The sequence below is a fragment of the Gopherus evgoodei genome, chromosome 2, assembly GCF_007399415.2.
Source record: "Gopherus evgoodei ecotype Sinaloan lineage chromosome 2, rGopEvg1_v1.p, whole genome shotgun sequence".
Taxonomy (NCBI): domain Eukaryota; kingdom Metazoa; phylum Chordata; order Testudines; family Testudinidae; genus Gopherus; species Gopherus evgoodei.
The window spans coordinates 218,824,188-218,844,258 of NC_044323.1; the positions used below are offsets into that span (position 1 = coordinate 218,824,188).

At 40.4% G+C, this 20,071-nt stretch overlaps 1 protein-coding gene across 1 annotated transcript in view; it reads right to left on the minus strand.

Annotated features, from left to right (window-relative positions):
• Positions 1-20,071, minus strand: part of B4GALT6 (beta-1,4-galactosyltransferase 6) — a 51,295-nt gene that overhangs the window by 3,467 nt on the left and 27,757 nt on the right. Inside the window, 6 exon segments of the mRNA XM_030552972.1 lie at positions 2-94; positions 4,099-4,200; positions 6,589-6,711; positions 9,170-9,357; positions 10,889-11,005; positions 12,007-12,131. Coding sequence (XP_030408832.1) covers positions 2-94; positions 4,099-4,200; positions 6,589-6,711; positions 9,170-9,357; positions 10,889-11,005; positions 12,007-12,131 — 748 coding nt within the window.

Below are 20,071 nucleotides of genomic sequence, written 5' to 3' on the forward strand. Positions count from 1 at the left end.
ATAAAATCTACTGATGAGTATTTTAGGAGTATATATTAAATTGTTCAACCCATCAATGTACTGACGCTCTTTGGAATACCTCAGGAGTTTATACCTGTAGGGTAAGGGGAGAAGGAACAAGGGAAAAGGTTTGTAAAGAAACATGTTAAATTGGTATCAACTGTGTTATTGTAATTAAAGACAGGTCATCATTTATTTTGAAACCCTTGTTTTACAAAAACTCACTCTGGGAGCACTTTGTTTATACTAATTACAAACATCAGCTTTAAATGCATGAATTTTTGCTGTTCTATAAATCAGATGGACATTCAATTACTGTTCATATTCCTAGACAAACTACATTGAGATTAACTACACAGCCAACATATGATTGTGATTAATGCGTATTAGTGTTTGTGGTCTCAAATTAAGAATGGTCTACATTACAACTAGATACCCGCAGCTGGCCCATGCCAGCTGACTTGGGCTTGTAGGGCTCAGGCTGTGGGGCTGTTAAATAGTGATGTAGACTTTCAGGCTTAGGCTGCAGCCTGAGCTCTGGGACCTTCTCATCTTGCTGAGTCCTACAGCCCAATCATAGATGTCTAAACTGCAATTCAACAGCCCTGCAGCCTGAGCACCGGAAGCCTGAATCAGCTGGCTTGACTCAGCGGCAGGTTTTTAACTGCAGTGTAGACATACCCTTAGTGATCCCTCTGTATTCCTGCCTCAGCTCCCCAGGCAGTGCTGCCTCACTATGGCCTGGTCTACACTACAAGTTTATATTAAATTTAGCAGCGTTAAATCGAATTAACTCTGCACCCGTCCACACAACGAAGCCCTTTACATCGATATAAAGGGCTCTTAATACCAATATCTGTACTCCTCCCCGACAAGGGGAGTAGCTCTGAAATCAGTATTGCCATTTCGAAGTAGGGTTAGTGTGGCCGCAATTCGACGCTATTGGCCTCCGGGAGCTATCCCACTGTGCACCATTGTGATCCGCTCTGGACAGCCATCTGAACTCGGATGCACTGGTCAGGTAGACAGGAAAAGCCCCGCAAACTTTTGAATTTCATTTCCTGTTTGCCCAGCGTGGAGCGCCGATCAGCACAGGTGACCATGCATTCCCAGAATCAAAAAGAGCTCCAGCATGGACCGTATGGGAGATATTGAATCTGATCTCTGCATGGGGAGATGAATCTGTTCTATCAGAACTCCGTTCCAATAGACGAAATGCCAAAGCATTTGAAAAAATCTCCAAGGCTATGATAGACAGAGGTTACAGCAGGGACTCAACACAGCGCTGCATGAAACTTAAGGAGCTGAGACAAGCGTAATGGAAAGCCAAAGAATCAAATGGACACTCACGGAGGGAGAGAGGGGGGGACTGAGGACTCTAGCTATCCCACAGTTCCTGCAGTCTCCGAAAAACATTTGCATTCTTGGCTGAGCTCCCAATGCCTGAAGGGTCAAAAACATTGTCGCGAGTGGTTCAGGGTATATGTCGTCAATCCCCCACGCCCGTGAAAAAAAGGGGAAAAAATCGTTTTCTCGCCTTTTTCGATGTCACTGTATGTCTACTGGATGCTGCTGGCAGGTGTGGTTCTGCAGCGCTACACAGCAGCATCCCCTTCCCTTCCTGATGGCAGATGGTGCAATATGACTGGTATCTGTCGTCATCATCATCATCCTGTGAGTGCTCCTGGCTGGCCTCGGTGAAGTCGGCGGGGGCGCCTGGGCAAAAACGGAAATGACTCCCAGTCATTCTCTTCTTTAAGCTTTGTCTCCTGAAGATTCAGCCCTGCCTGGAATATTATAGCAGCCAGAGGCTGTGCTCCCCTCCCTTCCCCTTAATGTCTAATGGAGATTCAGTCCTGCCTGGAATATCATAGCAGCTGGAGGCTGCCTCCCCCCCGCATCCGTTTTATCTCAATAAATCAGTGTTGTTTCTTCTTCCTGCATTCTTTATTACTTCATCACACAAATGGGGGGGATAATTGCCACAGTAGCCCAGGAGGGGTGTGGGAGGAGGGAAGCAACAGGTGGGGTTGTTGCAGGGGAACCCCCTGGAATGGCATGCAGCTCATCATTTCTGCAGGATGTCTGGGGCTGACTCAGAGTGGCTGCTTGCTTCTCTGGTTCTTTAGTAGACTCGCCTGATATTCTTGGCAGGACTGACTTTACCTTTAGACAAAACTTAAAGAAGGGAATGACCTGGGGAGTCATTCCCACTTTTGTCCATCGCCCTCGGCCAACCTCATTGAGGCCAGCCAGGAGCACCCGTGACAGCAGCAGATGGTACAATATGACTGGTAACCGTCTCTGCTAACTTGCAAAAGGCAAGGGGATACTGCTGTGTAGCACTGCAGTACCACGTCTGTCAGCAGCATCCAGCAGACATACGGTGACAGCGAAAAAAGGCTGAACGGGCTCCATGGTTGCCGTGCTATGGTGTCTGCCAGGGCAATCGAGGGAAAAGGGCGTGAAATGATTGTCTGCCGTTGCTTTCATGGAGGGAGAACTGACTGACGGCATTTACCCAGAATCACCCGTGACACTGTTTTTTCCCATCATGCATTGTGATCTCAACCCAGAATTCCAATGGGCGGGGGAGACTGCAGGAACTATGGGATAGCTACCCACAGTGCAATGCTCCGGAAATCAACACCAGCCTTGGTACATGGATGCACACCGCCGAATTAATATGCTTAGTGTGGCTGTATGCACTTGACTTTATACAATCTGTTTCCAAATACCAGTTTCTGTAAAATCGGAATAATCCTGTAGTGTAGGCATACCCTATGAAGCATGGCCAAGCCAGTAGTGCCACAGGGAGCCTTTTAAACACTGATGCTCTAACTAGCATACAGCCACCACATAACTTCAAAGGAACAGTGACAGCAAGTGCCAACTAACTGACCAAAGACAACTCCTGATACATGGGTTCAGTTTCTCTCATGACACTAAAACTAATTTTCATGTTATGATTCTGTTCATTTTATTGAGTCAGAGACAGAGTGATTGCTTGGATTTTTTAATGCCACCAGAGTCCCAACTAATAGTGATATGGGCTGTTTACTTAGATTTATCTATGGTCTATAATCATATATCTATTAATCATTAGCCTAGTTTAATTACAATCTGGTATCTGAATGTTCCTTATGCACAAAAGGGTCAATGATTTTTAATAATACGGAGTATTTGAATAGAGTGATACGTCATTGTTCAGATTATTAGGGATAATAAAAAGTTGAAACACTGTGCTAAATTTCTTAAAGAATCCATTTTAAATTAATTTTAACTCACTATTCAACAAATATATTTGTACATTCTCCTAAAAAATAATTCAGTATTCAGAAAATACAGAAATGTTGGTAAGGATACACAGTATTTTTCATATATAAAAGGGGGAGGGAGGAAATCACTGTTTTATGTGCAAAAAAAAACTCAACTCAACCTTAACTATGGAGCCATATTAGTGTTTCCAAAATAAACCATGGAAAGCTCTTTATGCATATACTCTCCAGAAGCTCAAAAACCACATCTTCTGTACTTCCACCTATACAAATAAGTTCATGCTACTGATCACTGAGACACATTGTCAATGTAATCAGGCTTTTGCCAGCAATTTTTTAAGCAGTTATTATACAAAAGATACCAGACTGCTACAGCAAACAGGTTAGAGGAGATATTTTCTTTTCAGTTTACTCTCTTTGTTCACTGTACTTTGTGAAGTTAACTTTGTTGTTTCCCTTATGCAGTCAGTATCCCCTGTTGTGTGAGTACCACACATTAACAGTGGGCTGGTGGGGAGAAGGGGGACAAAAACTAAAAACAAAACCGAACAGGAAAATGTTACTGTAAAACCACAGAAATCAGCAGGACCTCCCACAGTAGATCTCTCACCTGAGTTTAGTAATTTTAAATAAATTTGAAGTTTATATGTCCCTTGAAAAATGGAATGTATCAAAATAAAAGTATAGCACCTTAAAAAAGGTTCAGAAGTTTATTAATAGTTCTATATCATTGTGTGTGTTTGTGTGAGAATATGCTCCAGATAAAAATCTTCTGTATTCCTTAGATTTTAATGTTTGAACACATTGCCCTTTTTCTTACCGTCCTAAAAATTGGACTTCACCTCTGTGATGATGAGGAATGGACTTGTACTTCCCTAGGTCTCCCTCTGGTCTTGTTACATTGTATCCAGCATAATGAACCCTGCAGTACAATAGTTAAAGATAAGTGTATGAACAAAAATGAATTTACAAAAAAAAAAATTAAGTGACACAGAGAAAGTGAAAAAAATAGCACTAGTGTTCAGATCTTAAGCCAACTCTTCCATTTGCTGACAACCTTTCCAATGAAAGATTGGATCTTTGCTTTACTGTTTTTAATTTTTAAATTTAAACAAACAGTGCTATATATAGTGACAAATAGCAACTAGGCCCCTGTCCCAAGCACTTTCCAACCTACTTCACACAGCAAAGAAAGAGATGACAGAGTGGGAGCATATGGAAATGAGGAGGACTACAGGAGTAGAAACTTGGGATATGCTTTTGTTACATAAGACTGTTCCTTTTAGCACTACATAGCTGTTAGTTTACATATAATTTAATCATAAAAATTAGCAAATTAATAAAAATAACTTTTAAAGTTTGTTTACTGTGAGCATTTAATGGTGTTCTTATATAGTCAATTTCACTGTTCTGTTGATGGTCAACTACAACTCTGTGTCATAGGACAGCATGATGTAACTCACACTGTTCTTGGACATGGAAGCAATTTATGTGCAAGCTTTTCCCCAGACACTGTAAGAAGGTTTTTAGTAGCAACAGCAGCAGCAAAGCTGGGGGAAAAAAAAAAAAAAAGCACATGCACAGAGAAAAAGGAGAGAGGAGCCCAAATATGCATGGTGTTATTCCTATTGTAGCACTCATGCCTAATAGGGAGATATCTCTTTAAAAGACTCGGGGGGGGGGGGAGGAATGGTGTCTGGGTCATTGTTGCTAGGCAGATGTACAATCAGCATTCATGTCCAGGACTTTCTGGAACTTGGTGTGGTAGTTTTGGGCATGACTAATAGGCTTTCTGTAGCTGGACTAAAAGTCCATTGAGTCAGGGCAAGTAGTCAAGGTACCTGTGTGGTGGCTAGAAAAAGCTCAGTCAAAGTAACAGAAAGCAAGCTGTTTTCCCTTAACTCTGAAGCATTTTGCAGCAGGTTGGTGATATTGTTAACTTTCAAACAGGGAAACAAGTTATAGGAGAAATTCTGAAGGAAAACTTAATTTTTTAATTGTATAACTTGAATGTTATTTTAGTCAAATTGTCTTAATTGGTATGGTTCAAAAACTCTTTCCTCATTTAAAATGTGTTGACGGGGAAAGAGTCATACAAATTTTCCTATTATTGCAGTGCTTTTGAGACTATAGGGAGTTGATAAACAAGGACTGTAACTAAGATTCTCAACATAAGCTTTTGGACTTCTCAGGTACATCTCACTGTCTTTCTGTTGGGCTAACCTTTTAGATTTAATTTTTGTATATATATATTTATGTATAACTATGAAGATAATGCATGTGAATTATGAAGTAATCTTGTTATTTAGTAGAAATTAAGATATTGTTTCTTTATCATTAAAAATTTTTATAAAGTTGATACTAATGAATTAAGCTAATTTCTCCTCTTCTTTTTGGACTTGATCATGTGGGGGAGGTTGACCCTGTGCAAACCTTGCTGAAAATCCTCAAGGAATGAATTCTGGGTCTCCATGCTTTTCTATAGGAGTTGTGTTGAAGCATTAGGAAAGGGGCAATACATTCTAGCCCACCCAAAGGTTACACTATTAGGCACCAAAAAAAGCCTTTTAAACATCAGCAAACCAAGCATAAAAGCCTTCCTAGATATTTTTTTAAAAATTTTGAACATATTATTTAAGGGGAGCTATATCAGAAACATGATTTTGAAATCTGAACACTTCATTAGCACTGTTCCATTTAATTACAGTTCTTTTAAAAAAATAGCTAATGTCGTAATCTGGCTCTCCCCAGCACACATTGTACATTCACCTAGGGGGAGATATTCAAAGGTTGAAAGAACAAGTAGGTACCCAAATTCCATTGAAAGTCAATGGGAGTTGGCCACTTTAGGCACTTCTGAAAGTCTGTCCCCTGGAGTTTAAGCTCTTCAGGGCAGAGACTGTGTTTCTTTATAAAGCAAACCAAGTACACACCTTTTAATTTAATATAACAAAACACACACTATAAAGAGTCAATAAACACCTGCTAACTCAAATACGCCTTCTGCAAACTTTTCTTAACTTAGATATTTTAATAGCGAAAAAAACTGATAATCACCGTTCAGGAGCTCATGTCTTACACCAGGGGTCAGCAACCTCTGGCATGCGGCCAATATATCCCCCGGCCCGCAGCGCTTCCCGCCACCCCCATTGGCCTGGGATGGGGAACCATGGCCAGTGGGAGCCACGGTCTGCCAAACCTGCCGACACAGCAGGTAAACAAACTGGCCCGGCCTGCCAGGTGCTTACCCTGGCGAGCCGCGTGCCAGAGGTTGCCAACCTGTCTTACACAACGTACTAAAAACACTCACCTATTCCAAAGGTCGTCATCTTCTCCTCCCCATCCCCAGAAAGCATTTGGAAATCCATTGATCTTTTTGAATTGTTCCACTGTCAGTCCACTTACACCACCAAAGAACTCATTGTATGGAAGACTAAAAATGAGAGAAAGTAAGTTTTATTCTATCGATTGAATTTAGAGAAGTGAAAATCCTGTTTGAACAACTGTTTCTATATCTTGCAGAAAAAAAAAAATCTAGTGTATGCGTAGATGTTCAATATACCTATTAGGAAAAATGCTTTACAGATCTTTTATAATGAAAGTTGGTATTAGCAAAGAATATGGAAACTAAATACACGTCTACCTTGATATAATGCTATCCTTGGGAGCCAAAAAAAATCTTATCGCGTTATAGGTGAAACCATGTTATATTGAACTTGCTTTGATCCACTGGAGTGCGCAACCTGCCCCCCTGAGCAATGCTTTATCGCATTATATCCAAATTCGTGTTATATCAGGTGGCATTATATTCAGGTAGTGGTGTATTTTTAATAAGGGCTTTCATGTGGAGAACAGACAACAGCAGCTTAACCCAAGCTTCAGGTAGCCGGTTTTAGAAGAAAGACCAACTTACAGCTGAAGGGACTGTGAAACAAAGCTTTCAAAATGTGGTATTTTGACACTATTGAGTTGAAAAAGTTCTCTGCACCTGATTCAGCAGTAAAAGCTCTGATATGTCAATAATATTTCCAGTCCATTAAATGTATTCTACAAAACAGGGAAAACTGAAAAAAAACAAGCAGTTTAACACCTTAAATTAGCCTATTCTGGAGTATTTTTTAAAGTAATGGAAACTCTTCCTTTGTTTCAGTTTTTGGAGAGCATAGCTAAGCACGTTCAAGATTATTTTAATCCTTTTTGCACCAAGAGAATTTTTTTCTTGACAGTAAATGCATGCTGACTACCATTACACAAGTGTTAAGTAATAAGCAGCTCCCCAACCTGTACAGCCTCTACAGCTACATAGCTAAAATTACAACTGTCGGTCACTCTTTAAATTTTAGAAATTGTAATTTCCTGATTCCAAACACTGTATGCACAGTGAAAGAAAATTAGCATGGATGTTCCCTTTAGCTGCTGCCTCTTATAGTTACTGGACCAGATAGATCATCTCACCTCCCACAAGCTATCAGAGTGAGGAAATTTCCAAGGATGCTCTTTCAGAAATGTTTGATGATTTAATCCCAACCAGAATAGCTTGGTTTGCTCCCCAAATGGCTTCTCCAAATATGGATTCCTAAGGAGGTGAGGACCACCTGCAAGGAGGTCCAGCACCTCTACACCAGGATTTCACAGGTGTTGTGCTAATAAGGCTTCCTTCTACCCATAGCTGCCTCTGGGACGCAGTGGAAGAGGGAGCTGCTTGGTGGAGAAAATAATATAGCCCTACTTGTATTCTAGATAATGTGAGAGCAAAGAATGGACAGTAAGTGGACAACTATTATCCCCACATACCAATGAGCAAACAGACAAAAGAATAAAATGGACTCAATTTCCTGACTCTCAATCTCTACTAATTTTGGATTGTTCTACCTCTCATGTACTAAATTAATCATTCTCGGTGGATCACTGATGTTCTGAAAAACCTTAGCACTGTGACATTTTCTGTAGCACAGCGGCAGGATTTTCAATGTCTTTTTAACACTGAACTCCAAACACAGCAAGCACACACAAACACACAAGTTGGAGAAACAAATTGCAAAAGTTATCAGGCACAATTGGAACTGTGAGAGTTGCAGACAAGTTGATATTTAGAATAATGAAAGGAAAAATATTACCAATATAAAATTGCAAGGGAAGTGATGTAATCCAGCTGCAGCATCCACATTACATTAAACCTTAATACTGCCTGAATACATGACGGGAGCAGTCTATCAGTTGGGGAGAAATCTTTAATTTAAGAAGTGATCCGCAAAGTTAAAATACGAGATCCTCTGTATTAAATAATACATTAATGCAAAGTTGAAGTGGGAAACAGTTCCTACAATATTGCCAGTATTCCTACTTCTCCTACTCCAAGATAGTGATATTACAATGATGGTAAGAGACATCTCAAGAAGGCACACACTAGAAGGAAGTAAGTATTGACACCCTATTACAACAGATAGATGAAAAGATAAAGCTATTTAGGAAGCCAATATTAAAAGTTTACGAAAGCAACAGAGACCTTTTGAGAGCTGTAATTATATCAGGGTAGCGAACACAAACCCAACACTAAGAATATTTCTACAAAGGTAGACTAGCTTTTCCACAAAGCCGAAATATATCATCAAGAGCAGCTTGCCTTTATTGCCACGTGTATTTTATGTACCCCTTTAGTAACAAGGAGGGTGCTAAAGGAGGTGGTGTCTTTATACTAGCAGCTTCTCAAATATAAATTAAACTTTCTCTTCTGTTCTTTTCTTTTATGATACTGTCAGTTAATAGCTTGTACAACATTTACAGTAAGAAAATAGGTTGAATGTTAACTACGGCTAAGGTTTTTTTTATGTGCACATTCAAAAGACATTTCTGCAGCTTTTAAGACAGGAAAGGTGAACTGCATTACTTACATGTACATGTATTTGTCCAGCTTTGCTGCAAAATGACGTGGCATCTCTCCACATCCATAATAATTTCGGTCATTTTCAGGTAAATGATCCACATCATGAAAAATTACACAGTCCCAGGCAACATCCTTCATAGCCTCTTTGAAGCCAACATTAAAGAGCATTGCACGGTTAAAAGGTTGTGTACCACTCTTTATGCAGAAACAAAGGAGACACCGAATGAGGCAAGAGCAAGTAGACGCTACTTTGCTATACAGGAAATTTACCAGCCCCCCCTCGTACTAGAAAGAAAAAGGTGTGTTGATACTGAGGCTTGTTATGCTTTCATTTAATCACAGCAGCAGCAAGAATAGCAGTATTTCACCAACTCCATTTTCATGCAATTAAAGAAAAATTCTTCCTCTAGAATTCCTGCCCTTGAAGAGCAAGAACTTAAAACTTCTATTTAGTTTACATTAAGTAACATTGCACCATATTAATCATAAGCACCAACACTATAAGGAGCACTGATACTTGTGTTCAAGTACAAGTTGTAGTTAAGTTTTATGCCTAAGTATAAATGCAATACCAAATCACAAATGCAATACCAAAGTTGCAAACAATATTTAACCACTGAAAAATGTATCTTGTTAAAACAAATCACACAATATTTATGAATTTCAACTAGTATGAAATATTTTTCTACATGTTTACAGTAAGTTAATCTTGTGATAGGACATATGTCCACAGCCTGATAAAATCTTGTTAGATAATTTTATTAAAAACCTTTTTAAATGTTCAACATTATTTAATCTTATTAAAACAAAAATGTAATTTGAAGAGCAGCTCACTGAAGACTGAAAAAATTAGTTTACAAGACTTTTTAATATCAGAAAATTACCATGTAATCAGATCTTTTTAAGAACACCCATTTCCTCACTCTCCCTTATTCTTTTTCCATTAAAGACTGAATGTATGTATGTGAAAGATGCAGAATTTACTGTTCTGGAAACCAAAATCATGTAATTAGTGTATATATCAGCTATGAATATAATACTGCCAACAGCAGAGCAAATTCCTCACAAATGCCCCGCCAATGTGCCATAACCCTGTTTTGAAGGGATAGAATCTTCAGGGGGTCAGTCATTCTCCAAACCAATTGAGGTCTATGCACTTATGATGAGACTACCTATCAAGGTACTAGCTGGTACCATTTGTAATGTGATCACATATTCTGTAAGAACTAGACAGAGTCCACCAATTCATTTAATGACAGCCAAATGGACAACTTCAAATGATAACAACTTTTGGTAACTATATTTGAGTTAGATAAGAATATGCAATCTAGAGGTGTATATCTGTGTAGCCCTTTATTAGTCCCTGCCCTCACATCCCTTTGTAAATATAAATTTTTAATTTTTATAGCTGCAAAGATAATGGTTTTGCACTACAAGCCTTACCTTTGTATATAATAGATTCAATGAGGTTAATGTTAACAGCTATAAAAATATCGCTCTATATTTTGAGCGGAATAAGATGTCACTGATCAATAAATCTGAGAAAAGAGTTGAGGGATTTTTGTTTGTATTTTACTTAATGGATTAGAATGTAACTGCTTAAATATTTAGTTTCAGAAGTTGAGATTTCCCGATTCACAGAATATTCAATAGCAACATCAGACCCCAATCAGTGGGGAAGTTCCAAGGAGTTAATTTTGATATACTATTCTAATTAAAGACTCACCTGTTCAACAACATAAAAGGCAAATTCCAACCGTTGCTTCTGTAACATAGGTATGAGGTGCCGGAAAAAAATTGGAAGATGTTCATGGCGATTGCGAAAAGGAATGAGGATTGCCACCTGCAAAATAAGTCAGATTAGAGACAGTAATGTTAAGATGATAATGAGTATTTTAAAATCATAATGGGTTAAATTAAATCTGTTATGGATTTTTCAGGGGTTTAGCCTTAATGCTGAATTGATGAACTCTTCTACAACTTTTTGTGCTCCTCTAGAAGGCAGCTAAACAAGGCAATGCTTTTTACATACAAAACTATGATGCATTTTTCTAGTGAATGAGTCTACAAGTGAATTTAAGGGGTAATGCTGATGTCCAACCACATTTATTGTAAGCAATTTATTGAACCAAAGGACTGAACATACTTGGAAGAGTCACCACTGATTAGGGCAATACCTTTTTGACTACATTCATTGTTCTCATGAGAAATGATCTAATCTGTGTATATTCATATGATGAGAACACTGAAATAATGAATTCATGTTGATATATCAGGGGTGGCCAGACTGGCTCATGAGCCACATGCGGCTCTTTTACCATTAAAATGCAGCTCGCGGAGCCACCCATGCATTCCCCCATTCTCCACTACCAGAGTGGGGAGAACTTGGAACCCCTGCCTTGCAGCAGGGTGGTGTGGTAGGAGCTTTGCCCAGTGAGGAGAGGGGTCTAAGGGCTTCAGACCTGCAGGGCACACCTGCTGGGGGTCAGGGCTTCAGCAGGAGCAGGGCTGAAGCACCGAGCCCTAGACCCCAGCAGGTGTGCCCTGGCTCTTGAACTTCTGAAGATTATCGTACACAGCTCAGAAGGCCAGTAAGTATGGCCACCTGTTATATATTAAAATGTCTACACAAATATCAAAATGTCCTTACCTTCCCTGTAGATATGTTTTCAAGTACTGAAATTTTGTGAAGGTTCATGACAATATTTAAAACTACCCTTCTTGGATCAAATAACCAGCACAAAGATTTAAATTTCTAAGAATGGATGCCTGTAGTTTTCAAATATTCTCAATAAGCAGGAAAACAATTAGTAGAAAGGACATCAGTAAGGAACTTTGTCTCACCTTCCATCGTGGTTTACAATCTTTTGGTTTCCAATGACCACCTGGCTCAATGTCTAAATCCTTTGAAAATACTTCCTGAATTTCATCAAAACTAATTTCACTCATGTTGATGCTGATAAGGCCTCCTAATGTAGTAAGAAATATGAAAAATATTTATTTATTTTAATTAAAGTGTATAAGTCTAACAGTGTTTTTAATTTGTTCCATCAGAGACACTGTACAGAAGTAATCCAAGAAATGGTTATTTTGATTACCTACTGGTAAACAGATTCCTAGTGCTGACTCATTTCTTCCAGAATATTTCGTGTATATAGGAATGGAGTTTTTTTAGTTTTTTTCTAAAGAAATTGAAAACATATTCCTCTGCAAAAGCCTGTAAAAGAATTCTGTAATTTTGTTTTTACAGAACATTCTACAATAGTTAAAATACAGCTAAAACATCTAATCAATATTGATACATACCCATATTTTGTAACAAGACATTTAGTAGACAAAGTAAACTTACCATAAGTGTGTCTTCTCATAATAAAGAATCACCTTCTCTAGAAGTCACAGTAGTTAGTTAACTGTGCCCACACTACCATAGACAGAGGCACTAATCTGATACTGTACTGAAATTACAGGTATACCTCTACCCCAGTATAACGCTGTCCTCGGGAGCCAAAAAAATCATACCGTATTATAGGTGAAACCGCGTTATATTGAACTTGCTTTGAACTGCTGGAGCATGCAGCCCTGCCCCCTAGAGCACTGCTTTACCAAATTATATCTGAATTCGTGTTATATCGGGGTAGAGATGTACCTTCAAAGCTCTCCTTACATAGAAATACACAATATTTCCATTCTCTAAACTTCTGAAGTTTTAAACCTAATAATTACAAACATATAAAAGTATATGCTACCTTGGGGGAAAATATACAGACTCTTCCTTGTTACAAGAAGACATTTACAGTAAACTGAATTTGCCAAATCCCTCCATACATTCATAAACTTCTAATCTGGAGCACCATAACTAATGAAAAGTAGTAAGCAGACCACTCAAAAAAGAGGAAGAAAGAGTAGAAGGAAGTGAGACAAATTAAGGAACAGTAGCAGACTAAGACCCAGAAACAAAATGTAAAACAATCTGATGAAGCTGTGTTGTTTCACAACATCTAAGTTGTGTCACTTCTCTGTCAGATGTTGCCGCTTCAGACAGAATGAAGGATGACTTTTCCCAGGAAGAAAAGAGTTTTCAGCACCACTCTGTCATTATGAAACACAGAATTAGGTTCTTGCATTGATAACACTGTCAGTTCTGATACCTGTCTAGTTGGTGTGATAATGACGAGAAAAAATGGTTTTTATGGACAGAAAGAAGGCAGTCACTGAAGTAAGGTGCTCGACGGAATGATCTGTTAAGCCTTCAAAACCAGTGGTAGATCCCATTTTAGGAAAATTGGCCTGATCGTTGGCTTGGCTAGCCTAACAACCCTGAGCAATCTGGAGATCTAGGGGTTCTCTGCCAAGGATCCCAAGACCCCATGAAAAGGGCACAGCTAAGAACAAAAACCTAAATTTGACACATTGTGGTGCTGGACTGAAGGCCCTTTTCTAAACCTTTCTGGAATAAGATCAAAATGCCTGGAATCCCCAGATTCCTGGGATCCATGTGGTTTGCACATGGACAAGATGGAAGAGTATGCGTTTAGAGTTAAGGCTCTCCTGGATGCTAGCAAGGTCTTGAGGACTTTGGAAGATACATCTAGGATTGTTAATGCTTCCCTTTCATTAGCCAGACTGGATCTGAATTGAGAAATGGGCCTTGGGAGATGATAAACAATCTCCCTTGGGAGAAGATAATTATAGTGGAGATTCCGGTATCAGGTCCTATCAGGTTGGAAAACCATGTCTCTTTGGTCAATAGGGAGTTATAACAGAATGACCTGCTCCCTTTTAAGTTTCTGAATCACTTTCCCTGGGATGGGAAAAGGTGGTCATACATAAAATAGGCCCTCTGGTGTAGTACCTCAGCCTCTGTGCTTCTGCAGCTCACAAACAAAGCGGCTGAAGAAAGACTGAAGATCCTCAAGATCAGACCAAACAGCTCCTCATACAGGCATCACTCCAGATTGTTGAAGAGATTGCTCTGCCCATTTCATTATTTCCATTGCTTCTGTGTGTAGCTTTGGACTTCTTGCCCCTTCTTTGTTGTTTATGCATATGACTGTACTTGTGTTGTCTGACTGAACCATACGTGATTTCTTTCCAGGAAGATCTAGAACTCACATTTCTAGCTTGACTGCTCTGAGTTCTAGAAGGTTCATGCTGTATCTTTTTTCTCCAGGCTTGCGGTTCCCTGCGTGGTTTGAAAATCCAGATGAACACTCCAGCCCTCCAGTATAGCATCTGTAGTAAGGACAAGAGGCTCTTGAAGACATCGGGCAGGCCTTTGTAGACATTAATATGGAAAGTCCACCACTCTAGGGAGCTGAATATCTGGATTTAGACTTGCACTTGGTCCTTCATGTGTTCCAGTAAGTTGTTGCATGTTCTCAGGAGGAAGGTTTAAAGGCATCAGATGTGCAATCTTGCCCAAATTCCTATTCAGGATACCAGAAGGCCCAGAAGCTAAAGACACCAAGCTACACTAAGACATCTACAGGTTCGCAAAAAACTGTTAAGATCCTGGATCTTCTGGAATCTTTCAGGTGACAGATTTTTACTATCAGGGCTTCTGTATCCACTCCCCGGTGAGAGATGCAGGTTGAAGGAATTAGGGAGCTCTTTTTGATGTTGATGACGAAGCCATCAACTTTCCGAAAGTCCAGATTCAGAGCTGTGGCTTTGTGCACTTCGGCTTGGGAAGGGATGTGGTTGAGGAAAGGACATAGGTAGATATCCTGTGCCATAAGCGTGAATATGATCACTACCAGCACCTCTGTAAAGACGCTGGGGACCGAAGACACTCCGAAGGGGAGCATGTGATTTTGGTAATAGTTTCTCCACAAGTAAATCTCGGAGTCTCTGGTTACATGACCTTACGAGGATATGGAGATAGGCATATATTGACATCAAGGAGTCTCCCTGAAATAAGGATGACAGTGCTGAGGCCAAGGTCTCCATTCAGAACTTTGTCTCTCTCATCCATATGTTGAGCCTCTTGCGGCAGAAGATGGCCCCCCACCCTGATACTCTTCTGGGTATACAGAAGATAGAGTAAAACCCTAAGAATCTCTCTTCTGAGAGCACACTTTCTAATACTCTTACTTCCACATAAGAAATCTCATTCTGGATCAGCTTATGTTTTATGGGGACTGGATGAAGAAGAGTTGAGGGCTCCATCTCATCCTAAGGGAGTACCTCAGCTCACTATATCCTTCACCCACTTGTCTGCTATGGATGCATACCACTGCTCTGTGAAGTGAGAAATTCTGCCTCCTAGCTTCAGCCATGGGTGTGGGCACATCCAATCATTGTCATAAGGTGGCCTTGGAGGCTGTGGAGCAGTCTCTTGGGCCTTCTCCTAAAACCTTGATTCCAGGACTTACTACTGGAGAAGCTGCTGTCCCTTCATTGGTACTTCTGCAAGGAAGACGGATGAAAGATGTCCCTATCTGAATGTAAGTTTGTATTCTCTCCTAAGGGCACTTACTGAGGCTGGGAGGGTCTACCCAGATTTCGCCATGTTTTCCACCACCAGTTGCTCCAGCTTTTCCTCAAACAGGATGGAGACTATAAACTTTCCTAAGCATAGAACCTGTTTAGAATGGGAATTCATTTTTCAAGGCAGAACCACACCTGGCACCCGTCTGCTGAGCTATCTTGCCATGGCTCTAGCTGACAAGCTTGATACATTCACTGAACTGTGAAGAGCTACAAATGCTGTTGCTAAGGAGGTTTTTTGTGTTTGTTTTTAAGAGTAGGGCTGGAATCAGGGTGATCTCTGTCCCTTAGAGCCATGAGATCCCAGCCAGAAGAGAGATGCCCTAGTAAAGCATGTCGCTGTCAGAGATGGTCTTTCAGGTAATCAAAGAGGCCTCAGTCTTTCTTGAGTGTGTCCTCCACTTTTCTATCTGTTTGATCCTTAGGGTAGAATTTTCCTTGAGGGGATAACCACACCCCTTATTAGGGCTTCAATAACAGCACTGACCCTTTGGGACCTCAGCAATGGAGTTTTTTGGTTCCTACAGTCTGTAGAACTGGATGTCATTTTTACTGATGTTTGCCTTTGTCAGGCTTGTTCCCACTCCTCTATGATCACATCCTCAAAGGAGAAGTGCAGAGGAATAGCTGCCTCAGAAGAGGATTCTGAGGGCAGGAATTTGCTTTCAGGCTTGCTCTCAGGAACTTGTTCAGGCTATATCTGTATGGTGGACACAAACTTTTTAGAGAGTAAGAATCTCTGTTGTGTCTCCCCTGCTCATATTCAGAGCCCCACAGTTGTTCTACTGTGGAGGTGGGGGAGAATAAAGAGGAAGAGTCAGAAAGCACGTGCCTCCTGTTTGTCTTCTCTGTTTTGATTTCTCTGCCCTTGTAGCCTGCCCTGTAGGTCAAGGAGCTGTTATGGCTCTGATGAGGTCTTTTGCAGCGTGCCTTCCAGAACATCTGAAGACCTCTATAGAGCTCTCTGTCTCATTCCTCCCCTGCAGGGTCCCAGCCCCTAGAGAAGGCTCAATTTGGGAGTGAGAAGGGCTGTTTATTAGACCTGCTTCTTTCCCCAGGGTAAGAGACATTTTAAGAGTTGGCATAGGGAGAGTAGGTGAAGACCTATAGCCCCACAAGGCTGTTCTCTTCAGAGTTTCAGGAGTACCCTGGGCAGCTGGATGGGGTCCTCCTCATCCTTCAAGCCTCTCCCTGCTCAGTTCTGTGGCTCTATGTTCTGTTTTCCCTTGTTAGAGTTGCAGCTACTCGGGCAGGTAGCGGACCCTGGAAGCCTGTCCAGCTCGAATCGCTGTGCCCTAACGGAGCTAAGGTTGGTAGACTGGGCGCAGGCAGGGCACACCTCACTGTCTGATGAGTCTGTGAAGGCTGCTTTGCAAATAGAGTAATTTTTGGACTTAACTGGCGCTTCCTTAGCTGTTCTGCCATGCCAGGGAGGGAGGGAGGGGAAGGAGAGAACCTGGCAGCGTGGAACTGTTGCAGTTTAGTCACCAAGATGCTGAAATTCAACCCAGGCAGGAGGAAAAAGTTAGGTAAAAGATTCTGTCTGCTACTACCCAAAAACAGAAGAGAAAAAAAGCAAAAGAAAGCAGAAGCAGCTAAAACTGCCCACTGACCAATGCCATGAAGGCAGCAAGCAAGAGCAGAAGGATGTGGCTAGCACACATGGAACAGTAACTATGGATTGCCTCTGTGAGCTGCAGCGTGAAGAGGAACAGCCCAGATGTCTCGGAATTGTGGAAAACACTGAGCTGCAATAAGATATTCTGTTTCAGGTTATACTCTAATATAGAAGTTCTCAACCAGCTGTTCTAGAGGTCACCAGCTGATATCTGCAAAATCCCTATGTGTATTTTAAGAGCATAAGTTTGGGGCAAAATATGACAGGACAGTATCTCTTCCAGGATCAGGGCCCCCAGGTTAAATTCAGCTAGGTAAAGTAAGGCAACTAACCTAGCTAACCTGAAACTGTGTCAAAGAGCACTTGATTCCAGGCAAAATAGTCTTCACTGCCTGCTTCAAGAATGATTTAGTGAGGTGAAAAGATGAAGATGGGCAGAAGAATGTCTCAAATATGATGAGTAGTTTAGAGAGATGATTTAAATCAAATCCACCCTGTACATTTACAAAGTTTTATCATTTTTTTAGGCATTTCAGTTTTAACATTAATTTATCAGTTCAGTCTCAAACATACTTTTCATTTAGCTAAATTTCTGAAGTCATAAAGCAGTAATTTCAGTTAGGGTAATATTAGTACCGTAAGGTAAAATTAATAATTAATTCAATCAGAATGTGTTCTTTAACAATAGATAAAACATTATTTTTCAACTCATCTCATTTTTCAGTAAGAAGCAGTTTCTGTATTTTTAACTACTGACTTGCCAAACATGTCCTATCTATTTGTATTGATGAGTCCTTTTATATCCAATCTATCTTTAAAAATAGTTAACTATTCAGAAATCTCATAGACGGTCAGATACCATTTCATGTAATATGGATTTGAGAGAATTTAATATACTAATGGATAATCAGGAGGGTCAAAAAATATGTTTTTAGTCTTAAAGACAAGTTGAGAGACCTGAAAGTTAGCTTGGAATTTCTGTTCTTACAGATTTAAAATTTTTATTAAAGCTAATGTTAAAAAATATATATAATACATAGGTTGAGAAAAGAGTATGTGTGTATCTGATATAGTACTTAGATTAAAAACAAACTTTGTATTTGTGGCTGAAGTCATAAGATACATATAGTGCATAATCAGCAATAACATTTTGATATTATTGAATCATAAGAGGTAATTAAAACATTTTTCTAAATTAATATGTAACTAGTGTACAATGATATCATGGTCACACACTAACCCTTTCCTGTGTCAAAGTTTTTAAAGAAATGTTGTGATAATTGGGCCTACAAATTTTCTCTTGTTGTAAACTCAATTGTAAAAACATAACGAACGGCCATAGTGGATCAGATCAATGGTCCATCTAGCGCAATATCCTGTCTTCCAACAGTGGCCAATGCCAAGTGCTTCAGGGGGAATGAACATATAATCATCAAGTGATCATCCCTGCACTTCCCAGGAAGGCGGGAGCTCGGGGTGGTGCTCTCTGGCACTCTGCGCCGCGCAGGGCCCTGACCCTAAGAGCCAGAACGGTAGGGAGTCCTGGCAGTGCTTACCTGGGGTGGCTCCCAGGAAGCATCCGACAGGTCCCTCTGGCTCCTAAGGTTGAGTTGGGTCAGGTAGGGTGGGGGGGCGGAGGGCTCTCTGCCCGCTGCCAGCACCTGCAAGCCCCACCCCCGCAGCTCTGATTGGGCAGGAGGAAGCCTGTGCAGCACACAGAGACCCCCTCCGCCTCTGTTTCTAGGGGCCGCCAGTACAGCACTGCAGGTTCCTGCTGGCAGGCAGGAGCACCACCGGGAGCTGTCCCAGGAAGCACCGCCATGCCAGCCCCAGCACTTTGGCAGTGATGGTGAGTGGTCCTTATATCGGGACAAAGGGAATTCCAACCGACGTGCAGTCGGGACGCGGGACAAATGTTAAAATCAGGACTGTCCCGATAATATCGGGACATCTGGTCACACCCTAGACCCAGATAACACTGCCACTTCTACCACTCCAGCAGAAATTCAAGCACGACCTGGGATGAAATGGGATCAGACTAACAACCACAACTGTTGCCCACCTCAACTAATGTCTTCTTTTTTCCCCCAAAGGGACAGTTATTACAATCTTTTATACCATCTCAGAGACCATCAAACAAGAGGAGGTTTCCTTCTAAAAATTCTCTTTAGGTAAAGGGAAAGGGAACAAAGGGTGCTGTTAAAATGAAAACTTTATTTAAAAGTTTGTTTTAAAAATGCTTTAACTGTTTTTTTCTTTATCTTTAAATAAAGGTTAAAAGGATTTTTAATGGTATGTTTGCCATCGTACTAAGCAGGCGGAAGTCTCTGTATACCAAACCCTGAACCTTGTTTAACGCTGTTCAGTGTTGGACAGTGACTGGATTATGTTAACAGCTTTGGCCCCTTTATTCCAGCTAAATAAATACAACAGAATGTAGGCTAAGATTTTAATCTAATGCTAAAAGATTTTGAATGTACATACACATGAGAAACTAAATAAGGTTGCATAAGCAACTTTTGTTGCGTTTTAATTTCTAAGTACTTCACTTTGAAACCATAATCTTCTCAACTTTTCATATGAATTATTTTCATGTTTTTTTCACATTTTATGAAACTGTTGCCTGCTCAGTTGTAACAGGATTTAGGACTTTTTTACTTTCTGAAGCACTCACTTTGCTATCTTATGCAGCTTCACAAGTGTTGGTGCAATTCTGATTAACTGATGAAAATATAGGCAACTTGTTTTTGTCTCATTCAATTTTCCACCAAGAATACTCTCACCTCCAAAAATTCTAGGTAA